Here is a 25,776-nt window from a genome sequence, read left to right as displayed (position 1 = left end):
CCCTCTTAGCAGGTGTTGATCTTGCTGGCTGATGGCTAAGGTCTAAATGCATTTTGCTGACTCACTCTTGCTTGTGCCACATATGGTACTTTCTCTGGGTTATGAATGACCTTGTTACTCCTCTGTTTTAGCAAAAGAGATTTGTTGGTTTTAAACTGAGTAACAACTCCCTGTCACCGCAGCTTGTTAGCCAGCCAAACAAACTCCCTAGGGCAGTTCCCAACCCTCTTTGCCTTGCAGCTAACACTTGATACACCCTAGCCCCAAAGCCTCTTGGAAGAGCCTGTCAAGTCTGCTGTCTCCAAAGAGGCAAAATACACAGCCTGTTGACTCAACTAAGTATTCACACCTTAATCTAATATAAAGATGACTTGATAATAAAACAAGAGAAAGTTTATTAATAAAGAACAGAGACTTACGTGACACTAAGCAAAGATAACAGAAACAGAAATGGTAACAAATAAAACAAAAGTATAACTCACTTCTAAGAGACTACATGTAACTGTAGCAGGCTCCAGCCATCGTCGAAAGCAGTTTCTCACCTACAGCCATTTCTCACCAACCCACATGGCTGGGATCCATCATTCAGAGATGCAAAGAGCGCTGACCTCTTTATTTCCACAGGGATGGATCCAAAATGTCGTTTGGCTTCTCCTTAAATTCCTCAAAGTTCATTGTTTTTGTCAGCAAAGTCAGGTTGAAGCCCTGGGGTTCAGACTTCAGTGTCTTCCCATCCTGATTTCACATCTTTGCATTAATTTGCTCCTCCTGCATGCCTCCCATGCAAATGAACAGTCCCTTGACTCTGGCATCACCATGCTCGATTTACATTAGAGACAGGGAGGTAACTCGCCTCCCTCTTCTCTGGAAGAAAACCTGTTTCTCCATTTGTTTGGATACAGATGTTAAGCGTAATATCAGTAAGTATCCATAATGCCTGAGGTAGTGTCAAGGGACACATTTCACAATGATATGAATGACCACTGTGTCACCAGCTTTCATATAATATCTGACATGACATTCCTTACAGATAAATATCATGAAAGCAGTGTGTTTTTCAGGGTTGATAGAAGTTGCTGTTACATGACATTGAACCTTTTGCCAGTGGGCACGGAAGGGCTTTTATGGTCACGCCTCATTACCCTACTTAGATATATGGGCAGGGAGGAGGGGAAGCTCCTGTTTAGTGAAGAAAGTACCTAGGGTATGGGCATAGCAGACTAGGTAAAGCCAAACGTGGTCAGAAAGTTAAACCCTCATTTGTCAGATGCAGCCGCTGTGGCCACATGCAGCCACCAGGGACTTTTCTTGTGGCCACAGCCTCCTGGGCAGTGATTGGGTGGGGTGTGGGGAGGTAAGCAGCAGCCCCTCCCCGACAGTCCTCAGCAGGGATTGGGCCCAACGCCCCCCCTTGGAGACACAAACTGGAGGATCAGGCAGCCAATGAGTTCCCCACCTTCCTGGAGGCAATGAGGTCGGACTTCACCCCTGGGGTGGCGAGCAGCAGGCTCCAGAAACGGCCTTTGGCCTCCAGCTGTGTGGTAGTGAGCTCCATCCCCTGGCCACAGGGCTTCAGGCTTGGGCCTCGGGCCCCAAACTATGGCCACAGGACTTTGGGCTCCATCCCCCAGGCACCAGGTTCGAGGCTCCGGCCCTGGGCTTACCCCTTCCTGCTATTGCCCCTGGCCTATGCTGCCTTCCTACCCACCTCCCCACCCAAGGCTTAATTTATCCCCAGGCTTGCTGGGGCTGAGTAAATCTGCTGTGACAAGTGATAGTTGTATGGTTGTTAATATCACTTTTTACTACAGACTTAGTAGGCTGAGAGGCTGTGGAAAGTGATATTAATGTACAGCTACACCTCTACCTCGATATAACGCTGTCCTTGGGAGCCAAAAAATCTTACCACGTTATAGGTGAAACCGTGTTATATCAAACTTGCTTTGATCCACCAGAGTGTGCAGCCCTACCCCCGGAGTGCTGCTTTACCACAGTATATCCAAATTCGTTTTATATCAGGTTGCGTTATATCGGGGTAGAGGTGTATCACTTTTCACAGCAGCAGAGTTACTAGCTAGCAAGTCTAAAAAAAGGCAACCAAAAAAGCAAAAGAAACAGCAACAAAAAAGACAAGCGCATACAAAGCACCTTATTTGTACCTGTATTCTGTTTAGGTCAATTAAAGAATAGAGATAACTGTACATTATTTTTATTATTAAATCTGCAAATAAAAGAAACCCCTACATAAATAAATTATGATTTGGATAAGGGCAGGTGCATATTTATTTGTTTTTCCTAAAGTTAATTAAGTATTTTAGGAACAATTGTCAGAGCAACCATCAGCAAGATTTGATGGCTGAACTCTGAGGCCACCAAAAATCTGTTGTGAGAACCCCTGGCCAAGCTATTCTTTGTTAGCTTATTTCCAATATTTTGGTTAGTGGAGTACAGCCCCAGAAACAGGGTGAGGTTGGCCTATATATAGTGCGTGGGCTGTGTTTTTTAAAGCAGTTTGGAAAAAGTGTCTGCTCACAATAAAATGCTGTAAACTTTCGTGTTAGAGTTTTCTAGAGAACCCAGATCATGCTATTCCCTCGTATTAAAATAGAATCCCAGTGTTTGTTTCCCTCAGGACAGACCCCTGGATCCCTGTTATTGCATTTGTCACAATGTTTTAGGATTTTTTATTTAGTTCTTTGATTTCCTCACCATTCAATAACTGAAAGCTGCAAATAGCAGCCCCAGCAATATGAGAAAGACTCAGTAAAATCCCAGTTCTCGGTGTCCAGAGTGCCACTCTCTCTTAGCACCCCCAGCCAGAAAAAACATTTTCTTTGGGCCAAATTTTGAGTTTAGATGCACAGGCCTAGTACCCATTAGCTTCAGTGGGACCTGTGCTAGGAGCTGAGGCTAGAATTTGCCCCTCTTTTCCACCTAAAAGTAAACATTAGTAAATGTGACTCAAGTACAAAGTCCATGCACTTAAAAGATTTGATCTTTGGGTTTAGAAGTCATAAGATCATTTATTGCCAAAGATCATTATAGCCTGTAAGGAAGAAGCACCTCCTCATTCCTCCTGCCTTTTTATTTTAATGTAAGTTGCTCCAAGTCTTTAGACCAAATGTTATTTACTAGCTTTCTTCTGCTTACTAATGTGTATGATCTTTTCTGCAGTACTGAGGTAAAATTAATATTAGAAGACATGTTCAGTTTGTATTTGATTTTTATTTTACATCAATAAAATTGTTGCCAGTTACCGTAGTTGATTGTAGCGTTAAGATGTGAAGCCAACAAAGCAATTAAGCACTTTGATGTTGCCTCTATATTGACCAATGCCCTGATCCAGCAAAGTGACTTCAATGGGACTACTCATGCTTAACTCTTAAGTGCCTCTGTTAAGGGCTTTGTTGGATTGGGGCCTACATGTGCCTAGACAATGGTACTGAAAGGGGCGAAAGCGGTAGCATTCTCCCAACAAGATGCAGTCAGCATGACTACAGTCCCCTTGATCTCACACATGCCAGAGCAGAGCATTACTACTATACTAGGCCACTAAACAGGCCTTGTCTTCCCTTCTGCTCTCCACTTTTCCATCCTTCTTTTGGCTGTCTGACAGTACCTCAGTTGATTTCAGTGTTCCTACGTTAGATGGCATCTCCCCTCACGTGCCTTCACTCTTCTTACACACTTCTTATGGCTTGCATTTGCTTTTCTGAAGCTTGCACTTCTTATGTGTGAGGCAGGAGGGTGCTATCTCTGTTGCGATTGTTTTTCTCCTCTCTGTTTTCCTTCCCTCCATACTTTTTTCTGTCACTGCTCCTTGTGTCTGGTTTTGTCTTGTCACGCTGTCCACCACCTGCTCCACCTTCTCCTGTGCCAGTTCTTGAGTCTGTAGGAAAATACTATCCCTGAAAGTTTCTCACATGAGTTCTTCAGTCTTTTACTTGCCCTATTGTGAGTACCTGTCTCTGCAGAACCTCCTGTCATGTACTATTATAGAAACAGGAGCAGCTTTCTAACAGAGAGGATGGTTGTAAAGTTTATGTGCTCATGAACATGAAAGGGTAGTGTTACTCTGCAGGCTGAAGCTGTGGATGACCGCCCCAAGGAAGGCAGCGTAGGCCCAGGTAGAGTTGTAGGTAGCATGAAGGTTATGTTGGTAGGGGCCTCTTACAAAATTCTGATCTGGATCTGGGCTCTGATTTCAAACACCACCACCCTCTCCCAAAGTCTTGATTTGGATCCATCTCTAATTAGCAAGTAGATATGAGATACTAGTCTTGGTCTTCATGCCCCCAGAATTGCAGAGCTGGCCTAGAGACCTGCTAACTATACAGTCTTATTTGATGCCCCTTTGCCTGTAGAGACACCTCCGTGGCCCAAATGCGGGCCCCAAGGGTTGCAATTACAAAGGAAATGTATCTTTTTTACATAGGAAGAAGGAGAGGGAACAGGGAAAGTGCCTCAGAGGTCTGGGGGTGAGCAGTGGGAATTCTTGATGAGGTAAGGGCAGGAGAGGTTAAAGAAACTAAAGGACCCCCTCCTTTTGCCTCTCATGCCTCCTCTCAGCTGAGCAATTATTGCATCTCCTTACAAGTGTCTGACAAGCAATGACCCAATGTCTGTTTTAAACACAGATGATCAAATTCCTCCCAAGTGTAACTCCAGTGACTTGCAGCAGAATTATTCCAGGGAGGAATTTGGCCCAATTGGATACACAATATATTTTAATTTTAAGACAAATCTCTATTTATTTAAAGTAAGGTAACTTTGTTTGTTTCTGTTCTTCTTTCCATCTAAAATCAATCCAAGACAATTATCCCTGCCATTTCCAGTTTCACACCCCTACCAGACACACATCTCCAGATATGCCATGTTCCCAAACTTTAAATCACCAGAGGATCAAGACACTGGCATCCAAGCAAGCAGCCATCGACCTTTTCATCCCAACGTCCCTACAAAGGCTTATGATGTGATTGTTTTGAGAAAGACCAAAGGTAAAGCAGCATTTGGCATTTGTTTGGTGTTCTCAAATGTTTGTGATTTTGTTGAAATGAAGCCAATGTGTGAAAATAATAGTGACAGAGCTAAGCAGTTTGGCTTAAGCTGGAGCATTGCATGTTGGTTCCAAGCATGCTGGCATCATTTTGATTTCCTACAAAGGTGAAGCATAAAATTTAGTGTATGATGTCCTCCAGTCATGGGAATAATTACTGGTAGTAACAGTCAGTGAAAGGATCTAGAAAAAGCCATGGCAGAGTTCAAAAGTTTGCAAATCCTGGCCCAAATAAATTCCACCCTGAAGTAGCTCCATTGACCATGATAGTTACAGCAGGGATGAGATCCAGATGTGTACAAACGGCAGAATGTGCCTTGAGAGGTCATGGGGTACAAAAACATGCGGCAAACTTTTCCACATCCCTTGCAGTCTGAGGACTTGTCTACACTTACAGCGCTGTAGCAGCGCAGCTGAGCCCTTGTAGCACTTAGTGAAGACGCTACCTAAGCTGACAGAAGAGCTTCTCCCATTGCCGTAGGTACTCCACTTCCCTGAGAGGTAGTAGCTACTATGTTGACAGGAGAAGCCCTCCCATCGACACATTGCTGTCTGCACCAGAGGTTCGGTTGGTACAACTACGTCGCTTAGGAGTGTGGGTGAATGACATAGTTATACCGACATCAGTTTGTAGCGTAGACCAGGGCTGAGATGAAACCCACACACTCACTGTTTGCGGCTGACTCCTGTATGTTTAAACAGTCACTGAACTGTTTATATTTTACCCCACCAAGGTAAAATCATTTCTAACAGCAAACTAATGCTGCTTAGAGAAGCAGTAAATTACTGTCACTCATTACTCACATTGAGTAGCCTCTTACTCCACAAGTGGTCCCAGTGGGATTCAGGATGAGTAATGGGCTCAGAATCTGGCCCAGTGCTCTGGTAAAATGTAGAGCTCTGGCTTTGCCCCCATTTCTCCAGATCACAATCTCTTTGTTGAAGTGTGTATGTTTTTTGCAGCTCTCCTGTCTGGGTTAACCAGCACACATGTTGTCGTTAGCTCCCCATGGCATTTAGGTGTGGGGGTTGGACGGACATTTCTTTTCCAGAATAACAGGACTCTTGGTGCAGCAGCCAGCATCTCTGCTCTGCATCTGTGTGAGCCAGGCACAGTTTAAAAGAGAAGCAGCATATGCTGGAGGGATAAGAAGCTTTTCAGTTCAGTAGGAGCTTCTGACATTAAGCAGCAGGTCAATTTGCATCAATCAGCCACCTTCCCTAGTCACTGTCACTGTGCTGAACAGTGATGTTTAAGAGGGTTGTATGATATGGGGCTACTTTGGTCAGCCATAAACAAAACTTTTTCACAAAGCATATAACATTGGAAGTACTTTTTTTTTTTAATCTCTCTTCTGCTTTTTACTGTTCTCCATTCACACTAAACAATGCTAAGCAGATGTGTGGAGGTGGGATTGCAAAACCTATTTTTGCTCAACAGGGGATCATTGGAGGCCATGATCTATTCCCAGCAAAGCTTATCGGGTTAAGAATTACTTTAGAAGCAGCAAATGACGGCTCTTCAAAAATTCTTTGACTTTATTTGTTGTTCCCTCTGTATGATCTAACTTATGTGGGCAAGCCGGGACAAAAGCTTATTTACTTCAGTTTGCTTTTATTTGAGGAGATGGAAATCTAGATTCAGGGCCAGGTAACCTAGACTGGCTTTTCTCACTTAAATGATATAAAGAATACTTTGGGAGATGGTGGCGGGGCGGTTTACCCCACTCCTGGGATAAAAGGAGTGAGAACAGCTGAGGGAGGCTGGTTAGGTAGCTGGCCGCAGCTGGCCCTGATGAGAGGGCTGTGAGTAAGAAGCTGTGAGAGTCCCACTCCAGCTCTGGAGTGAGAAGGACCTAGCTGCCTGGGAGAGCCAGGGTACCTTCGGCAGAGCAGTGCTGGTGAAGGGGCAGGCTGAGCTGGGGAGCTCAGACCTGACTGCCTCCCAGGCTGAGGCCTGGCAGGAAGGCCTAAGGAGGTACTGAGGCTGCAGGGAGACAGCTGGGGACTAGAAAGGCAGCAGGTCCAACCCCCTTGCCAAAGATGAGTGGCCATTGCAGACTGCAGTTCCCCCTCGAGAAAGGGGGTTAGATGATGACTGGCAGTAGCTACTGAGGCAAAGTGGGCATAGGGGGAGGGGGTTCCCCTGGGAGGAGAGACCCAGATAAGGGGGCCTGAAGTATAAGTGATGGAGAGTGATGAGGAAGCAGGTACCGGTAGGGAGAAACCAGCCAGCAGGAGGCACTCTGAGGCTGGAGAGAGCTAATTCCCAGATGACCAGCAGGAGGTGCCGCGCCAGTGAGTCAGCAGCTTGCTACAGTGATATTCACAAAGGTATTAGGCACCAAACTCCCATTGACTTGACTTGATTTCTGGGGGAGTTAGGTGCCTGTGTACCTTTGTAAATCCCACCCTTTGTGCCTTTATATAGCACTTTACATCTACAAAGCGCTATGCAGCCATTAATTAGTTAAGCCTGACAATGTTGCTGTGAGGTGGATAGGTAGACATTATTCCCATTTTTGCACAGATGGAAATTGAGGCAGGGAGGCCACACAGCAGAGCCAGGATCAGAACTCAGGGCTTGTCTACGCTTGCAGCGCTGCAACTGTGCCACTGTAGTGCTTAGGGAAGATGCTACCTGTGCCAACGAGAGAGCTTCTCCCGTCACTGTAGGCAGTCACCCGAGAGACAGTAGTTATTTTAACGGGAAAAGCTCTCCCATCAACATAGTGCTGTCCACACCTGGAGTTCAGTCAGTATAACTGCATCACACCCCCAAGTGATGTCATGATAGCAACATACGTTTGTAGTGTAGACCAGGGCTCAGTTGCTCCAGGCCTGTGCTCAGTCAGTTAGGCTATTTCATTCATCAGTGACATTCAGTTCCACCTCTGGAAGTGGTTTTATGGGCAGAGGGCCAACCTTATAATTCACCAGTTCTTACTTATCCTGTAGCGTTTTGTACTTGTAAAACTATACAGGGAGAATGCAGTGAGAGTCTTGCCAAATTGGTGTCAATTTTATTAAACAAGAGCCCTTGCAGTAAAACCCAACCCAGAGAAGATGATTTGTGTACAAACCTCAGCCAGCAATGAACTTTTCTCTCTTCTTCTGTCCCTGGCTCTGCCTGATAGATATTATACTATTGCCTTTTTTTTTTTCCGTGAACCATTTAGGTAATCTATATAGACATGAAGTGATCAACTTTCCATCTGATTCCAAGAAGGAGGCCTTGCATTGGCCAGGACAACATGCATACTATCATGTAGGTAGTTGTTGCTGTGATTAGGAAAATTCACATTTTTTTTTAATTAAACAAAACCGAACCCTTGTAGAAGTGATTTAGAAGAAATAAAGATGCCTGACTGCGTTTCAAAGTAATTGCTGTTACAAACCCATTCAAGCCCTGAATAGAGCACAGTATAGTCAAAACAAACAGCGGTCATTTTAGAAGAGATCTTTCAATCACCACAAAAAACATGTAAATAAGATCAGAAGCTAAGAGGGGCTGTCAGGCTAATGGCTCTTTTTGATGTAAGGGGTAAAAATCCATTTCCCAGTGCCCAATATAGTACCCCAGAGACATGTAAGAGAAGGAATTTCTCATCCTATATTAACAAAGTGGCCATTGAGCCACTTCTCTGCAGCCCCTCATGACTGGAGGTTCTGTGTAGCAGCTGATACTCTTTGGCCTTGCCCTAGTCCTGTCCTTATGTTGCCATACAGGGAGCCCCTCCCCACAGTGCTGGTCTCCATGCTGTACAAGAAGTGCACCTCCTCTACACAGATCTCTGAATCCAGCTCTGCCTCATACAGCTGAAGCACACTGGTTCCATTGCGGAGGTTCCTGCATGAACACAGAATGAGTGGATGGATTTGCCCCTAAATGTTAAGGTTCAGGAATGGCAGAGGCATCATGGCCCTGCCCCGCGACCCCACACCAACCTTTCTCCTCAAAGCCACAACCCCACATCGCCCCTTCTCCCTGAGCCCACACAAGGGTTGCCAATCCTCCAGGATAGTCCTGGAGTCTCCAGGACTTAACGATTAATCTTTAATTAAAGATTATGTCATGTGATGAAACCTCCAGGAATTCATCCAACCAAAGTTGGCAACTCTAGCCCAGACCCTTGTGCTGCCTCTTTCCCCAGAGGCCCTGCTCCCACACCGCCTCTTTCCCCCAAGACCTTGCTCCCCATTTACTCCTCTCCGCCTTGTCGCTTGCACTTACAGACAGTAAACAGTGGGAGAGGCTTAGCCTTCCCACTTTTAAAGATGATGGGGTCATAGCCCCCTGACCCCTCCTGTTTCAGCACTCATGTTAAGGCTTCTGCTATTGTTTGTCTTCAGATGAATAGAAAGACCAGGTCTCTGCTCAGCTTCAGTTAGATGAAAGACATACCTAGGACAAGATGAAGAGTATAGGGCAGGCCAGTAGTAAACAAAATGAGGATATAGATACTGCTTTTGGGGATGCAGTTTCCTATGAATATTGAGAGATACAAGCCTGTTGACTTGACAATCCCTATGAAACACCCTATTATTATGAATGGTACATAGGGTCCAGTCTACTGTGTCCTTGAAAATATGAGAGCAAGGAAGAGCCTCACATGAAGATTTTAATAAAAGTGTCTTGTTTCAGATGAATTATGCAGATGTTAAATATTCTAATTAGACTGTATTGCAGGGCTGAATTCCAGTGGCGCAGAATGTACAAACTACCCCCCATGAGTAATTTATCAGATAAACTTAACAGAAAGATTGCTGGATGAGGAGTGGGGAAAATGGCTGATGCTGAGTTAAATCAGTAAGGATTGCTCACAAGAGTAAGGGGTGCATAGGCTCCTACTACAGAAATATACGTATGTCCAACTCACCCATGCTACCACTTAATGTTTCCTAAAAAGACCATATTTTCTAATCTTTTTCATATCAGAACTTTAAAATACATACAGATACCCCATGTCTTAAAGTCACCTCACCTAGATGCAGCAAGATTTTTACACTTCACCTATTTTATTTTGTTCCTTCAGTTTCCTAAATTTGTTGAGGGAAGCAATCAGATATACTATCCAAAGCCACCAAAGACTGTGGCTCCTAACACTACATGCAACCCACTGGAACCTAATCTCTCTCCACGTACAACCAATATGCTGCGAAATGTAGAAAGGGCCCAGTGGATAACAACATATAACCATGATTTCACAGGTATGCATTATTTTAATATGAACGAATAGAGATAAAGAAGAAAAGGTAACGTCAGCAAAAGGGGTTAGCCAATGGATTTATTTTTCCATTTTTGAGTCCTATTTCAAGATTTGGGGTATTTTTAAAAAGCAGCTGCATATATGATAAATGTCACATGGGGTAACAGTTATTTGAGTTTTTCCACACCTGTGTCTAAGCATTTCTTCTCATTTGTCTAACCAGAGAAGACTAGAAAATAAAATATTTTTCCATTAAGGTAGCGGTCCCATGAATCCCCTCATACTGGATGATTACGACATGAAGCTAATTGGCAGAGTAACTGGAGAATTAGGGGAAGACGTGGAACTTGTAAGTACTGCAATCACTAAGAACCTCATCCTGCAACCAGACGTAGCGTTCATGAACAGGAGTAGCCCCATATCTGACTTGCAGTAGTAGCCCTAGTAATGTGTGTTTACAAGATCAGGTTCACTCTAAACTGGAGATAAATTATTCATAAGTTAAAATCAGTGGTGGTCTATTTTGTAGACAGAAGTTGTATAATGTATCAAAGATTTGTTCAATTACTAATTTTCTTGATTGGGACTCTGCTTAGTTGCATTTTCTCTCTTTTCTTTGAAAGCTGTCGCCAGCACATGACAGCACTTTACAGTACTTTTTGCCTCTATAAACATTAGTAATGCCACCCTTAAAATCAGAAGGGAGGTCTCCAGTGAGTGGTGCAACAGTGCAGAGGCTGAAACACATTGGGTCAGATCCTCAGCTAGTGTAAATCAGCAAATCTCCATTGAAGCCACCAGCTGAGGATCTAGCCTATTGCCTTCATCAGACTCAGTCTTTTTTGATAACATGTAGACGTGGCTTCCATTTGGTAAAAGTCCATGTAGCATCACAGGTTATTGTTTGTCTACCACGCAGAATCAGATGAGGTTTCTGAAATAGTTTTCCATTCTGCTACTGTCATGTGAGTTATTTGCCTTTTTATTTTAAGGTGCATCAAGAATGTACAATTCCTTCACAGTTCTCTGATTCTATTTTAAAGTGCAGTTCTATTCTGCAATGGGTAAACTGGCTTTGGGAGGTTCCATGTTTATTGTCTCAATAATTTTAATATTAAATGTGCTCAAGATACAAGTAAAAATGTGTTTTCATAACTGCCAGTCATGCAAACTCAACATTGGATATGGAAATCAAGCTGAATTGCTCTCTTCTCATACATCATTACCTACAATAAATGTTCTGCAGGCCAATTTATGCCCTCAGTGACACCCGTGCAGTCCCACTGTCTTCAAGGAGTTTGCACAGGTGTAATTGATTGGAACTATGTAAAGTATTCTGTTAATAAGGCACAAGAAAGAACTGATTCCAAGTCACTTTCCCACAGCTGTGCTGGCTGTGCAGTGCTAGCAAGAGTCAAAAAAGTAATTCAAACTCCTTTTGTCACAAAAACATCCAGATGATTTTGAGTACACACAAGAAGCCGATCTGCTGAGTGAAAAGGTACCATTTTTTACAAAGTCAATTTTAAGAGTAGAAACAGATAACATTGTCAAAAGCATTTAAGTTGCTTGAGCTCCTAAATCCAGTTTTTAAAACTGACTTAGTCACTAAGTGAAAGTCAATGGAATTTAAATGTCTAAGTGTCTGTGTCACTTTTTAAAATGGGACTTACTGATATAGCATAAGTCTACACTGCAGCTGGAAGTGTAATTTCTAGGTAAAGTGAACATACACACACTAGTCTTGATTGAGCTAGCATGCCAAAAATAACAGTGTCGCTGCAGCGGTGCAGGAAGCAGGACGTGTTAGTCACCAGCATACATGCTCAGGGCTGAGACGGGATAGTATTTAGGGAGTGAAGACATATCCTTAGATGCTTTTGAAAATGCTTAGGGTTGTCAAATAATTGCAGTTAATTCAAACAATTAACTCAGAACAAATTAACTCAATTACAAAATTAACTGCAGTTTTAATTGCACTGTTAAACAATAATAGAATACCAATTTAAATTTATTATAAATATTTTGGATGTTTTTCTACGTTTGCAAATATGTTGATTTCAGTTACAACCCAGAATATAAAGTTTACAGTGATCACTTTATATTATTTTTATTACAATATTTGCACTTTAAAAAAGATAACCAGAAGAAATAGCATTTTTCAGTTCACCTCATATAAATACTGTAGTGCAATCTCTTTCTCATGAAAGTGTAACTTACAAATGTAGAATAACTATTTTTGTTATATAACTGTACTCAAAACAAAACAGTGTAAAACTTTAGAGTCTACAAGTCCACTTAGTCCTACCTCTTGTTCAGCAAATTGCTAAGACAAAAAGTTTGTTTACATTTGCAGGAGACAATGCTTCCTGCTACTTATTTACATTGTCACCTGAAAGTGAGCACAGGCATTCGCATAGCACTGTTGTAGCTGGCGTTGCAAGGTATTTACGTGCCAGATACGCTAAACAATCATATGCTCCTTCATGCTTTAACTTGTAGATTGCATTATCTTTTGTTTTTCTTTTTTTACAGTGCAAATAGTTGTGATCGATAATAATAATAATAATAATAAATAATTTTGCCCCATATCTTAAACAGAAAAGCTGCTGAGTTTTCTCTTAAAGGTGACTTGGAAAAAATAGTTTTTGTCCTTTTTCTGCTCCTTTATGATGTATAAAGAAGGCTTGAAAAGTGTATTTTCAACAACTTGCTTCTAGAAGAGAAAATCCAAAATAGCAGCTCTCATTAATTCAAACATAGGTTAGGTTTTCTTGCCGTCTGGCCTCAGAACTTGTGTCTGTAAAAGGTCCACTCTGGGACAGACCTGTTTGTTGCAATAATATTATTCCGTTAGCACTTTAAAATAAATAGCAGAAATAAAACATTTGGGTTATTTGAGTAATTTTTAGACTGCAAGCTGTATCAGGTAAGGATGGTCATTTACTCTGTACACTATCTAGCACAATGGGACTTTGACTTAGTTGAGGCTCTTTGGTGCTACTGCAGTACAAATAATTAATAATGAAAATAGATCAGTGGTTCTCCAAACTTTGGTCTGCAGGGAGCTGGCTGGCCATATGGTGTTAATGATCCTCATTGTTTCCAACATTAAAAGAAGCTAAACAATATGCATTAACGTAAGAATTTGTTGGCATTGCAACATGGATGTCATAAGATCACAAATAGGAGGGATGGTAACCATAGAAAGTGGGAGAAGAGGGCACAAGAAACCTCCTCCCATTTGTGTCCTGTACATAGATGCTGGGCACAATATGTTCATTGTCCTCTTCCAAGCAGGTCTCTGAGTTCAGCCTTCCAGTATGCTCTGGGTAGGGGTGGGATCATGGTCTAGGCTCCTCCCCTCACCCAGCAGAGTTGGCCTGTCTGTGGGAGGGCACTCACTGCTTACTCTGAAAGGGTGAAGCAGTGGCATATTCCCCATGACTCTGTGCCCCTGTCTGGCAGCATGCCTCCACACTACCCCCAGTGTGGGCCTGTGGATGAAGACTCACACTTTAACCCTTTCGGCAGAGTAAGCAAATGATCAGGACCACCAGCCATGACGCTCTTCCTTTGTGAAATGCATAGGCTTAGATGCCAACCCTAATCCTATTTTTTCCTCCCACAGAAAGAAACATTTCTGCCTAGTCTCTCACAAGTGAGGCCCCTAGAAGGGCGCATTGCACGTCTCCTCCAAAGTCGGCGTCCCCATGAATCAATTTTACGAGAACAGGATTCCTCAGATATCCATGTGCCTCCAGCTTTGTACACAGTTCATGCTGTCATACCCAGTTGCTCAGGTGTGATACTAAGCAATAGGAAAACAGCAAATCTGGATCAGCAATGTAAACATACAGAAAACGAAGCCAAGAAAAGGGATGAGGACTCATTGCAGACTCTTCATCTGCCTCAAGCATGTTATCAGAGAGGTGAGAGTCAGGATAACAGACCTATAGTAAACAAATTTCAGAAAATCACAGATACATTGAAAACAGAAGCTTTGTACAGAAGGCAGCTTGCAGTTAGACCTGAATCTGAACCTTCTCCCACACCATCTTGGAATTCCCTTTACTACGAAGATTTGAAACCCAGCCATTTAGACCAATACATTGTATGGCACAACCCAGTTAGTCTTAGTAAGCCAGGTGTACCAAAGAATCAAACTGGTGGAGAAGGTGGAAATTTTCAACCTGAATGCAGTGATCAAGAGGAAACCCAATATGCTTTGAGTTTGGACGGCAATCCGCCCAACATGGCATTGCCTGAATGGATTCCTAATTCTGGGGTGCCTCGACCTCAGACATCATTACTCGAGCTTCAGGATTCCTTTTCTAAAACAGGAGCACACAAACGTTTTCATAATTCTATTACAGGAGAAGCAAAAGACCTCAGGGATAATATCCATGAAGGGAGGAGGCACACATTCTATGGCTTCAATTCATTTTATTTCTATAACTGACATGTGCCTTTGTCCCTTTAAATTAAAAAAAAAAAAAAGAAGACTCAATCAATCTCTCTCGTATTTATGATCTGATGTTTTGTGGCTTACATTTTGGACTCTTTTCTCTGTTTTACTGGTAAAGTAATGAAAAGAACATCCACAGTCTGATACACAGATATGTTTAAAAAACAAAGGTGATGGAACACAAAATTTAATTGTAGTGAATCACCATGGATGGACTGCATTCACCCAACAGTTCTGAAGGAGCCCGAGAATTAACAGGTAAGCCAAACGTGTAATTTGCCATTAAGCACAATCACCAAAGAACTGCAAGGAGCCACTAGAGTAGCTGTTTTAAAAATAAGGCCTAAGGATGATTATGGGAATCAGCTCAGTGGTTGGAAAAACAGTTGAGAAAAGTATAAAGGACTTAAGAGTATATGATAGAAACAGAGCAGCACTGTTGTGGGGAGCTGGATTGTGCATCTCTACCTGTTTAGGAATACTTGACAACGTTAACAAAATAGAGGCTAATTGCAAGCTGCTAGACAGACTGTATTTAAACATTCGGATGCATTTTGATAGTGGCCTCCCCTAAAAATGAGAAGCTATTAAGGAAATTTAGTGTAAAGCCCTATTGCAGGTTAAGAACTCGCTATGAAATAAGGACACAAAATTTAAGACTAATTAGCTATGCTGACTGCCAAGAGAGGTGAATAGTGGGATATTCCAGTGCTGGTCCCTGGGTTAAGTATGGTCTGAGTGAATTTATTAAGGAGCTAGGAGGCAGATTGGGATTAGTAAAGTGCCAACATTTGCTAATGACACAACCCTATATAGGTTTTTAATTAGTTATTTAAAGATAAAGGGATTATTAAATTAGGCCCCCAGGAGGACATGAAGGAGGGGGAAGATGCCACAAGGCTTTCTTCACTTTTGTCTGCTGAATTGTTCCATTGAAGGAGCAGGAATTGCCATTTTGCTCCCCACAGATTAGCAGGATATCAGAATCATATACACACTGAGCACATGCCCCTGGCAGTCCCTTTCCACTCTCGGACTGCATGATCCCAGCGCAGAGCTTCCTGCAGCTAGCAGCTGCCTTGGGACTTTCCTTAGGCACTGAATGGGGACTGGAAGATAATATAGTCAGGGACTTATAACATCTATGTGTGGGAATTCTACAGGGCCAACTGGAAGAGGGATTGTGTTTTCCAGTCCTGCCCCCTTCCCTGCATAGATCCCCAGACCCACAAAGAGCTCTCTGACTCTCTAGGCAACAGGGGAAATGATGCAATGCAGGCAGCTGAGCCCTCTTTGTCCATGGGAGTGGGAGACCAGCATACATTGCATCCTGTCTACATGTGGACAAAATCAGGCCTTGGGTTATTAAGACAAGGGGTGATTAAATTAGCTGTTAAGGTTAAGAATGAGTGTGAGGAACTCCTGTAGGATATAACACACTATTAACTGGACCACATAAAGGCAGATTAAATTTAACGGAGACACGTCATGCACACTGCAAGGTGGTACAATTTAAACAACTCCTGGACAGTAATGGGTTCTAAATTAGTTGTAACCTCTCAGGGAGAAGATTTCAAAATCAGTGACAACTTCTACTCAACAGTGCAGCAGCATTCAAAAGAGATGGTAAACCACCAGGAATACAGAATGTTATGTTATCATAAAAATCTTCAGTCTACTGCATTCAGTTTTGTTCACCACACTTCATAAGCAACATCTTAGAAATAAGGAAGGTCCAGAGAAGGGCAACAAATATAAGACTTGAAAGGGTTATTTACATATTAGGAGATATTTTGAAAGACGGGGACTATTCATTTGGAAAGAGAAGAACTAGTTTGGTAAGGGACATAACATACTTCATATATAGAAAAGGCCTATCACCCATTCCTATAATATATTCTCAGTCCTATAATGAGAAACCACAAGACCTTTTGCTCAGTGAAATTAAACAGATCAAAAGAAGCACATTGTAAACTGTGTACTAATTTACTTGTTTAACTTGCTGCTTGGGATACTATTAAGGCAAAGAGCTTAGCAGCATTCAAAAAAGGATTAGACACAAATCCTAAGAGCATAAGAACAGCACCTGCAGTTCTAGTAGATTGAATAAACATTCTAAGTGCTATCAGCCCTTACGCTTCAGGATATAAGCTGATCATGGGCAGATTTGAGAGCCCACTAAAGCAGCCAGCATTGACCACTGCCAGAGACAGAACTGGACTATAGATCTCTTCTGATATAACAGTTCCCATATTACTAGACTCACAAGACAAAATGAGCAGTTAATTTTGTAGCCATGATATTGAAACATGGCTCAAACTATCTGCCAGGCAGGTAGTTTGATCACAAATGTCTCATTATGGACTAGGGGCGAGAGCTACAAACTGGTACTTTAGGTGCCTACATCCAACATTTAGGCACATCTGAGATCCACAAAAACAACTCCCTAAGCTGCCACCTAACCATGGAGGTGCTTAAATTTCTGCTGGTTGGCAAGGGCAAAGCTGCCTACATCCTGAGGCCACTACTCTACTTGCTGCTCAACCTAAACCCCAACAGAATTCTCAAACTCTCTCACCTGCAGGGCCCCATCTGGTAGATGTGATCTGAGCACACCTAACCCACCCTGAAGTTGGTTGAGGGAGACCAGGTCAGGTAGTAAGAGAGAGAGAGAGAGCCTGTGTATGCCCAATAGTTAGGGCAGTCATCTGGGAATTCATTACTTCTACCGGCATTCTGTGCCAAAAAAAATAAAAATTCTGTGTACAATATTTTAAAATTCTGCAAGTTTTATTTGTCAATAAATAAATACAGAGGCTCCAGCATGGCAGTGGGGAGCACAGGGTAGGAGATCACCCTGCAGCCTCCCCATCCCAGGGACGCGGACTCAATAATAAGACTGCATCCGATCCTGACACAGCACAAGGCGTGGGCCTGCCCCTCTGCGCCAGGTGCACCAGGTGTGGGGCAGACAGGCTCAACCAGGCAGGATCCAAGTCTGGAGGGGCTCAGTGTGGGGGGATCCAGGTGTGGGGTGAGAGGATTCTGTGTGGGACAATCTGGGTGCAGGCAACTCAACAAGGGGTCTAGGAGTGGCAGGATCTGGATGCACTGAGGTTTGTTGTGGGGGTTCCAAGTGCAGGGGCAATGGGACTCTGCAGGGGCTTCCAAGTGAAAGTGCTTGGGGCTCAGTGGAGGGGTCTGAGCGTAGGGGCCTCAGAGGGGGGTCTGCGTGCTGGAGGAATGGGGCCTAGTGGGGTGGGGGTCTGGGTGCAGCTCATTGGGGGTCAGTGGCGTGGGGATCTGGATGTGGGGGCTCAGAGTGATGCAGGGGGTTGGGGCTCACTGGGGTTGCGGTTTGAGTACAAGGAGCTCACTGTGGGGTGGTCTGGGTGCAGAGGTGTGAGTCCAGAGGCAAGGGTCTGGGTGCAGGGGCTGAGATTCAGTGGGATGGGGTTCAGGTATGGAGGGCTAGGGGGGTTCTGAGTGTATGGGGTGAGGCTTGGCAGGGGTGTCTGGGTATTGGAGGTCCAGATGCATGAGGATTGGGCTGATGGGGAGGAGCTCCCTGTGCAGCTGAATAGTGATGGGAGCAGGCAGCAGGGGAGGATGCTGAGCTCCCTGCAGCGGGGAGGAAGTTTCTGGGGGTGGGTCTGACACAGCCGCAGCCACTCCTTGCAGGGGAAGAGGAAGTCCAGTCCTCTCCTGCCTCCAGCCTAGCCAGGACTAGCAGCTGATCCCGGCTCAGGGAAGGAGCCACTGACTGGGGTGTCTCACAGCCCTGCGGTGATTTACCTCTCCACTGGCTACTCCGGGAGCCTGAAACAATGTACCTGCTCCACTAGGGAGTGATGCATGATTGCTCTTGCAGCTTCCCTTTGCTTCCCTGTCAGAAAGTCATTTTTCTGCGAGGAAGCAAAGAAATCTGTGTGGGACATGAATTCTGCGCACGCACAGAATTCCCCCAGGAGTAATTCATGTTTGAATCTGTAGTTTGGAGCAGGCAGTTGAAACCAGCTCTCCCACGTCCCAGGAGAACAGTGAACTATTGGTTATAGTGAGCTGGTTTGCTCTTGCTCATTCTGTTGCTTGCGTGTGGGTTATCTAAGCAGCTGAACTTCCAGGAGAGGGTTCACAGCTGTGCATCTTGAATGGCGGGAGGTGCCTAACTGCCTAGGCATTTTCTACTGGCTGGCTGAGGCATCTCCCTGCTCAGCTTGCTGGCTTCAATAAATCCCTTTCTTAAACACCTAATTCTCTCCCATAGGATGCTTGGTGAGTCTGGTTACCTAACTTGGAACTGAGGATTTCACTGAGCGGCAGGCCCTAAGGAGCTGGATGTTGCAGTGCTTTACAGATCTGGCCCCGAATCCTGGAATTAACATACAGCAAGTGACTGGGATGTATCCACTATCTCATGTGGGTCAGTCTCCAGCTCCAAGCCCTTTGCATACCCAACACAGGGAGTCCCTTTGGAGCTCTACGGGTGTATGGACACTAGCACAAAGTTTTCAAATTCTGCACCACCCCTCTTTCTGCAGCACAGCAGCACTATTTCTGCTGGGTTGTAACATGTGGCCCTCCATGGCAGGGGACAGGACTTGGTCCTAAATATGTCATTGGGGTTGTTTCGCAGAAAATTCTGAGGTCAACTTCAGGCTTCTCTTTTTTTTAATGACTCTTAATGTGAGTCGTAGCACCATCCTTGTGCTCTTATTTTAAGAAATACCTTCATGCCTTGGCCAGTTTAATATAAGAACTGCAAAGACTTTATAGATTACATTAGATTAAGATATCATTACATAAAGAGACCCAACCATAGAAATCTCCTTACAAAGGAGACTTAATTTGAAGTTTTTCTTGGGTAGGCTGATGTCCTGGAGAATAATTTGACAGCCAGCCTCTTTTGCTACAACTACATACAATGCTATAACTTAGATTTACTTTAGATCATGCCACCAAATGATAACACAGTGACAGGATAATAATCTCTGACCATAACAGAACTGCAGAGGCACTAATCACAGCAGGAGACTCTCTGAACAGCCTATTCCTAATTTATCTATTAGAAAAAATGATAACTGTAAAAAGTAAACTGAAAAAGTGGCAGATTTGACCAGCTATACGGAAACAAGGTAGGCCAACTGCAATTAGTGCAGTTGTATTGTGCCCTCTGATGGATGGAATATGACCTGCTCAAGCACTGGTGAACACTTTCCAGGGTTGAGTTTTTTACTACCAACTTTCAGATGTCACAATCCTCCTCTTTCAAAATGGCTGAAGTTTTAGTCACATTCATTAGTAAATAAGTATCAGAAGCAAAATGACCAACCTCCATTCGTACTGTATTTCATATATATAACATTCCGTATACTTTACCCAATTAGGTACTTCTACGACCCTTATCATATTATTTAAGCACCTCATTGATGATAATATCTCTGAGAGGTAGAGAAGTATACTTAATCTCCATTTTACAGGTGGTGACCAAGACTCAGAGATGAAGTGACTTGCCCAAGGTCACACACAAAGGCTGTAGCAGAGCTGAAAACTAAATCCAGATTGCCTGAGTCCCATCCTAGTTCCACAAAACTATCCTTCCTTTTTTAGCTACACGTTTTCCGCTTAAAAGAACTGTGAATATATTTCTCCCTTTTTTAAATTAGTAAATGGACCTAACCTTCTGTACATATTTATTTGATTTCACTATTTTCCCTTCAAAAAAAGAATTCAATAAAAATAATTTTGTTTCAAAAAAAGGTGCATCATTCTTACATAATGGTTTGAGGTGTTGGAAAAACAGGGTCCTTTTTTAGGAGTATTTCAGTTGTACCTAGAATGTGAAAATAGTTACAAAATTAAAACAATAACTTCATAAACAAATGCCACCCTGATGCTAAAATTCAGACAATGGGAACAAATGAATACTACGTTGTAAATGTACTCTGATTAATGATAACCCATGCCTACAACTGGGGAAGACACAGATTCTGGCACAAAAAGCCACCACTTTATTCTCTTCAGCTCTGGAAAATAACACACAGTGTACACATTAAATTCTTGTAAGCATGCCACATCCAATGTGCAGGATTTGAATTTAATGCTGTCTGATGCTTCTCCAGCAAGCAGTCCTCTCAAGTCCCACACATATCTGATCCAACAATTTACCACTAAAGCATTATCCAAAGTTCTTACTAAAAACACACTATACAGGGTCAGAAAGCAATGATATTCTGTTTCAATTTCTTATATGGATATTTCTACTAAATGTACAGCATTAACAAAAGTATTGTAAAGTTTGCAGGAATCGAACAAAGGGCTACATAGTTTTCATTAATTATATTTAAGGTCTGATGTTTCCAAGTGAAATATACCTATTTCTACTATATTTATCTTGGGATTTTTTAACTCTTCCCATTTTTCTCTCACATACAAGTGGCTTTTCTCTTCTAGGCCTGATTCCTAAAGCATATGCTTAACTTTATTACTGCAAGTAGTCCATTGAAATCAATCCGAAAACTTGTAGGCACACCGACAGTGAGCCAAATCAGAGCTTCAGTGAGGAGCTACGGGGCCAGAGCCTGGATATCGGATGCTGGCCGTGCCTCAAGTAATACCAGAGCCAAACGCTGTGAGCAGCTGGGGAGAGCAAGGTGGGACCCCAGGCAGCGACTACTCAGCAGAGGGAGACATCACCAGACAAGAGGTCCCCGACATGACAGGAGGGCCAATGCTGGGAGGGGTGGGGGAAGGGGAAGGTTCCTGCCACCTAGAGCCTGATGGCGTGTGGCTACCCCCAGGGCAAGTGTCTTACCTGCAGTCTCACCGCAGTGCAACCAGGTCCTGGGAAGGAAGGAATGAAGTCTGGGACAGAACAAACTGAACTTTTCTTCAGTTGCAGAGACTTGTTCCTTTAACCTTTTCCATTTGTCCTTTTTTTTATTACTGATGTTGTTTAATAAATTGTATTTGGTTTAAACAATGTACTGATCAGTGGGTCAGGGAAGAAGCCAATAAGGATAAAGTATCGCAGAGTGGGGACATCCTAGCCCTTGTCCTAAGTGACCATGATGACATTGAGGGTTAAATCTTCCAGGAATCCTGGGTCAGCCTTACTGGGATTACAAGGACTCCGCCACATGGGAAAATAGAAGAGGAGTCCTTAAGGCGAGGAAGGCATCTGGGTAAAGGGAGTTGGGGCAACGACTCAGATCCTTTCACTATCCGATTCCACTGGGGGAGTACAGAAGCCAGGACAGTTCTCCACAAATTACAGGACCATCGTCCCTAATGCTGCAGTGAGAATCATAACTGGAATATTAACATCAACCCTTACTCAGTGGTACATACTACCAAACAAAATCCATAGAAGAACACACACAGCTTGTGAGTATAACCAAACCGTGGCCAATTTGAACTTACCATTTTATGAGGTCTTCTACACTCTTTTTGAGATCAGGCTAAAGCTCTTACAGCATCTTCAGACTCAAGGCACACTGCAAAGAATTCTGGGATAATGCTATTTTCCTAAATAACCACCATTACCATCCCCATAAAACAACTTCCAGGCTTCAACCTATGCCCAGAAACAATGCTCTGCATTGGACTGTTTCAGAACATCGTATGGCAGATGCTGTCATCTGTTATGCCAATAAGAGATCGTTGTGCCAGCACCACAAAATGAGGATTGCTCAACTCTGTGACTCAAGAAGGCCCTCCAGGATGTGCCTGGGCCAGTTTCTTTCCAAGGATATGAACTAAGAATATAAAATAATGGACAGTGGCATCATGAGATGACCTCTCTCATCCCCCGCCTACACTGAAGGCAACAAGAACCCTGGGAAGATGAAGACTTTGAACTGAGGAGACTGGTCCCAGAATAAGAAGGAAATTCAGCCTGTGTATTAAGAACTACAACCTATCTGCAACATCCAGTGAGGCGAGAAAAGCTGTTTGATTCAACTTTTGCTTAGTCTAAAAGTTTAGGCATTAGAATGTGTGTTTACTTTTTATTTTCTTATGGTAATTATGACCTTTTATGACTACCACTTATAACTTAAAATCTCTCTTTCTGTAGTTAATAAATGTAATTTAATGTTTTATCTTTACCGGTGAGTTTGCCTAAAATGCTTGAGGAATCTGCTCAGATTACAAAACTGGTGCATATCCACGTTCCTTTGGCAAAGTGGCATACTAATAAATAAGCTTGCACTGTTCAAGAGGTCTGGAACACAGTAAGATGGTATATTTCTAGGATGTAAGGCTGGGGGCTTGGGTAATTTGCTGATGTTTCCAAATGTATAGTTCATGAGTGGCTTAGAGGGTATTCATGCAACTTAGTCACCAGCACCCAGCTAAGTAACAGCACCTGGAGGGGTTTGCTGCTTATCACTGGCAAAGCGTTGTGAGAGACAACCCAGGCTGGAGAGTTAAGGGGGCACAGTGGTTGCACAATTCCAGGTTGTACCCCAGGGATCCCATCACAAAAATATAGCATGCATGTAACATGGCCATGTTAGTTTAATTATATGAATCTTAATTTTGTGCATCTCCATCATTGCCAACCTCTACCATTCAAACTCTTGAGTTTGGTTTTGGTGTTGTATTTTAATGATTTCCAGACTGTACTTAAGCTCCTGAAGGTGTTCCTGGCTTTAATGATTTTGTTCCGGATGTCCTGGCTGATGGTGCTGCCCAAGTATGTGAATGTTTCTACATTGGTGAAAACATAATCCTCTATTCGTACTGGTGATGGTGAGGCAATATTAAAGGTCATGATACCTGTCTTATTACAGTTGATTTTCAGTCCAATTTTGCTGGCTGAATGCGTTGAGTCAAGTTGTGTTTTTCTTGTATATTTGGTATTAGATAGGAGGGTGAGACCATCTGCGAAGTCCAGGTCTTCAAGGGATGAGAAGGATGTCCATTTAATGCCTCTTGGCATGTCTTGTTGTATGCTGCATTACCCAGTCAATGGCAACATTGAAGAGGATTGCAGACATGACACACCCCTGACATACTCCTGTTTTTACTTCAAAACTAAGCTCACTGTAATCAATCCTGCATGTAAAGTTGAAGTAAAAGCTTCTGATGATGTTGATTATACGGAGAGTGATTCCATATGCCCCCAGAATGCACCATAGGCTGGTCCTGTGAATGCTGTCAAAAACCTTCTCAAAGTCTACGAAGTTTATGTAGAGCTGCTGCTGCCATTCTAAGCATTGTTCTATTATGTTCTGTAGCATGAAGATCTAGTCTGTGCATCCACGTCTGCATACTTTCAACATTACTTTATAATGCAGAACGCTCGGGAATGAGAAAGTATGACATGTCTAAACTGTCTTCATTCCATACAGCCTGCCTCAGAAAAATCCTGCATGTCTTATGGCCAAGAACAATCTCAAACCAAGATCTATTGACACAGTGCAGCCAAGAGAATAGGAGCACCATCATTGCCAGGAGGCGTTGGAGATGGATTGGCCATGTGCTTTGGATAGAAACTGATTCCATCGCCAGAGTAGCAGTAAGATGAGTACCTGAAGGCAAGCGAAAATGAGGCACCCGAAAACAACAGGGCAAAGAGCTGTGGAAGCTGACCTGAAAAACCTGGGGCACAGCTGGGGAACCATTAAAAGACTTGCCAGAAAGACAGGAGTGAAGGTCGCTGCCCTAAACGCCAGAGGCATAATGGAAACATGATGATGACCATTCAAAAATCATGATTTAGGCTGCAATATATCCCTAGGTTGTTTTTTTAAATCATGATTTTAAAAAAAACCCTCACATTTTATTTGCATTTTTGCTGGTTTTGAATGTTTAAGATCCACAGGGTCATTTTTCAAGGTGTCTGTCACAATTAGAGCCACAGAACTTTTTTTTTTATTATTAAAATTGAGATTCTCACATAATCACAATTCCAGAGCTGCCCTCAAGAGATACACTAAATACCATAAAAACTCCAATAAAATCCCAAGACTTGGCAACACTGCTTATGACCTTTTAGTTTAATTTTTCAACCTTCATGTTGTATTGACAGTGGTTTTGCTTTTAATTTCCTAGTTTACTATGTCCTTAAACGAGGAAAGGGCTAAAAACACCCTTTAAGCTGCTTTAGGAATTTATAGTGGCATAAAGTCTTAAGCTGCTCTAAGTCTCTGAAGTGGACTGGTGCCCATTGACAGCCATTCAAAAGTGCCCTCTTCTTTGTCTGCCTAGGACACAGTCCTCAAATATTTCTAACTTACTTCATATCTAGTGTGTTTTGGCCTCCAAGCATAGATATGATATGCTCTTTGGTGAACATTACATACTGAGTTTCAAAGTTAAGCTGTGTCTGGAAAAACAGTGGCAATATTTTTATTTTTATAGTAGACACTTTTTTAAAAGCTTTAACTGAAAAGAACTAACACAATTTTTGTTAAAACCCTTTAAAAAACTCCTCTCAGCGTAGACATCAGAGTTTCACATGAATGTGCCAGGGATCAGCATGTGGAAATGAATGCCATGATTCTCCTCTGTCTTGCACCATATGTGACCATTCAGACCTCTGCAGAGGCTACATCTACACTTAAACCTTTAAACTGCAGCTGCGCTGGTGTAAGGTATCAGTGTTGATGCTCACTACAATGATAGGAAGGGTTCTCCCATCATTACACCCTGGAGAGCCACAGCTACACTGATCTAACTTTTCTGAGTAGCCCAGCCCTTAGCAGCTTTTTTGCACAGATGTAAAATACACAGTTCAGGTATGCACGCAGAGTTGCACTGGTTTAACTACAGGCGTAATTTTAACCCAACATAGTGAAATCAGGGCAACTTCGTGTGTGGACACCAACATCGATATCAGCTTCTCCGGCAGCGTGCTAACCCAGCATAATCCCCTTTAGACCAAGGGAAGCCTTTTCACACAGGGACTTGCCTGGGTTTGGTTCAACCAGTTAAAGAAACCCGATGCAGGTTGTCATGCTGACAAGCCAGAGCCTGCAAGGCAGTGGGGAGTCAGGCCCCGGCCTGGCCATCACGTGCTCTCCGGCCAGGCTCCC

At 43.1% G+C, this 25,776-nt stretch overlaps 1 protein-coding gene and 1 long non-coding RNA gene across 3 annotated transcripts in view; one reads left to right on the top strand and one right to left on the bottom strand.

Moving 5' to 3' along the window:
* The window catches only part of C2H7orf31 (chromosome 2 C7orf31 homolog), a 37,550-nt gene extending 22,794 nt beyond the window's left edge, over positions 1-14,756 (top strand). Inside the window, exons 5-9 of the mRNA XM_030550795.1 lie at positions 4,813-4,997; positions 8,236-8,324; positions 10,093-10,267; positions 10,524-10,615; positions 13,898-14,756. Coding sequence (XP_030406655.1) covers positions 4,813-4,997; positions 8,236-8,324; positions 10,093-10,267; positions 10,524-10,615; positions 13,898-14,728 — 1,372 coding nt within the window. The 3' untranslated portion in view covers positions 14,729-14,756. The remainder of the gene's footprint in view (positions 1-4,812; positions 4,998-8,235; positions 8,325-10,092; positions 10,268-10,523; positions 10,616-13,897) is intronic.
* The window catches only part of LOC115645751, a 952,243-nt gene that overhangs the window by 389,236 nt on the left and 537,231 nt on the right, over positions 1-25,776 (bottom strand). The gene's annotated exons all lie outside the window — the stretch shown is intronic.

This window comes from Gopherus evgoodei, chromosome 2, assembly GCF_007399415.2.
Source record: "Gopherus evgoodei ecotype Sinaloan lineage chromosome 2, rGopEvg1_v1.p, whole genome shotgun sequence".
Taxonomy (NCBI): domain Eukaryota; kingdom Metazoa; phylum Chordata; order Testudines; family Testudinidae; genus Gopherus; species Gopherus evgoodei.
The sequence above is the reverse complement of the archived record's forward strand: the minus strand, read 5'-3'. Positions and strand labels throughout refer to the sequence as shown.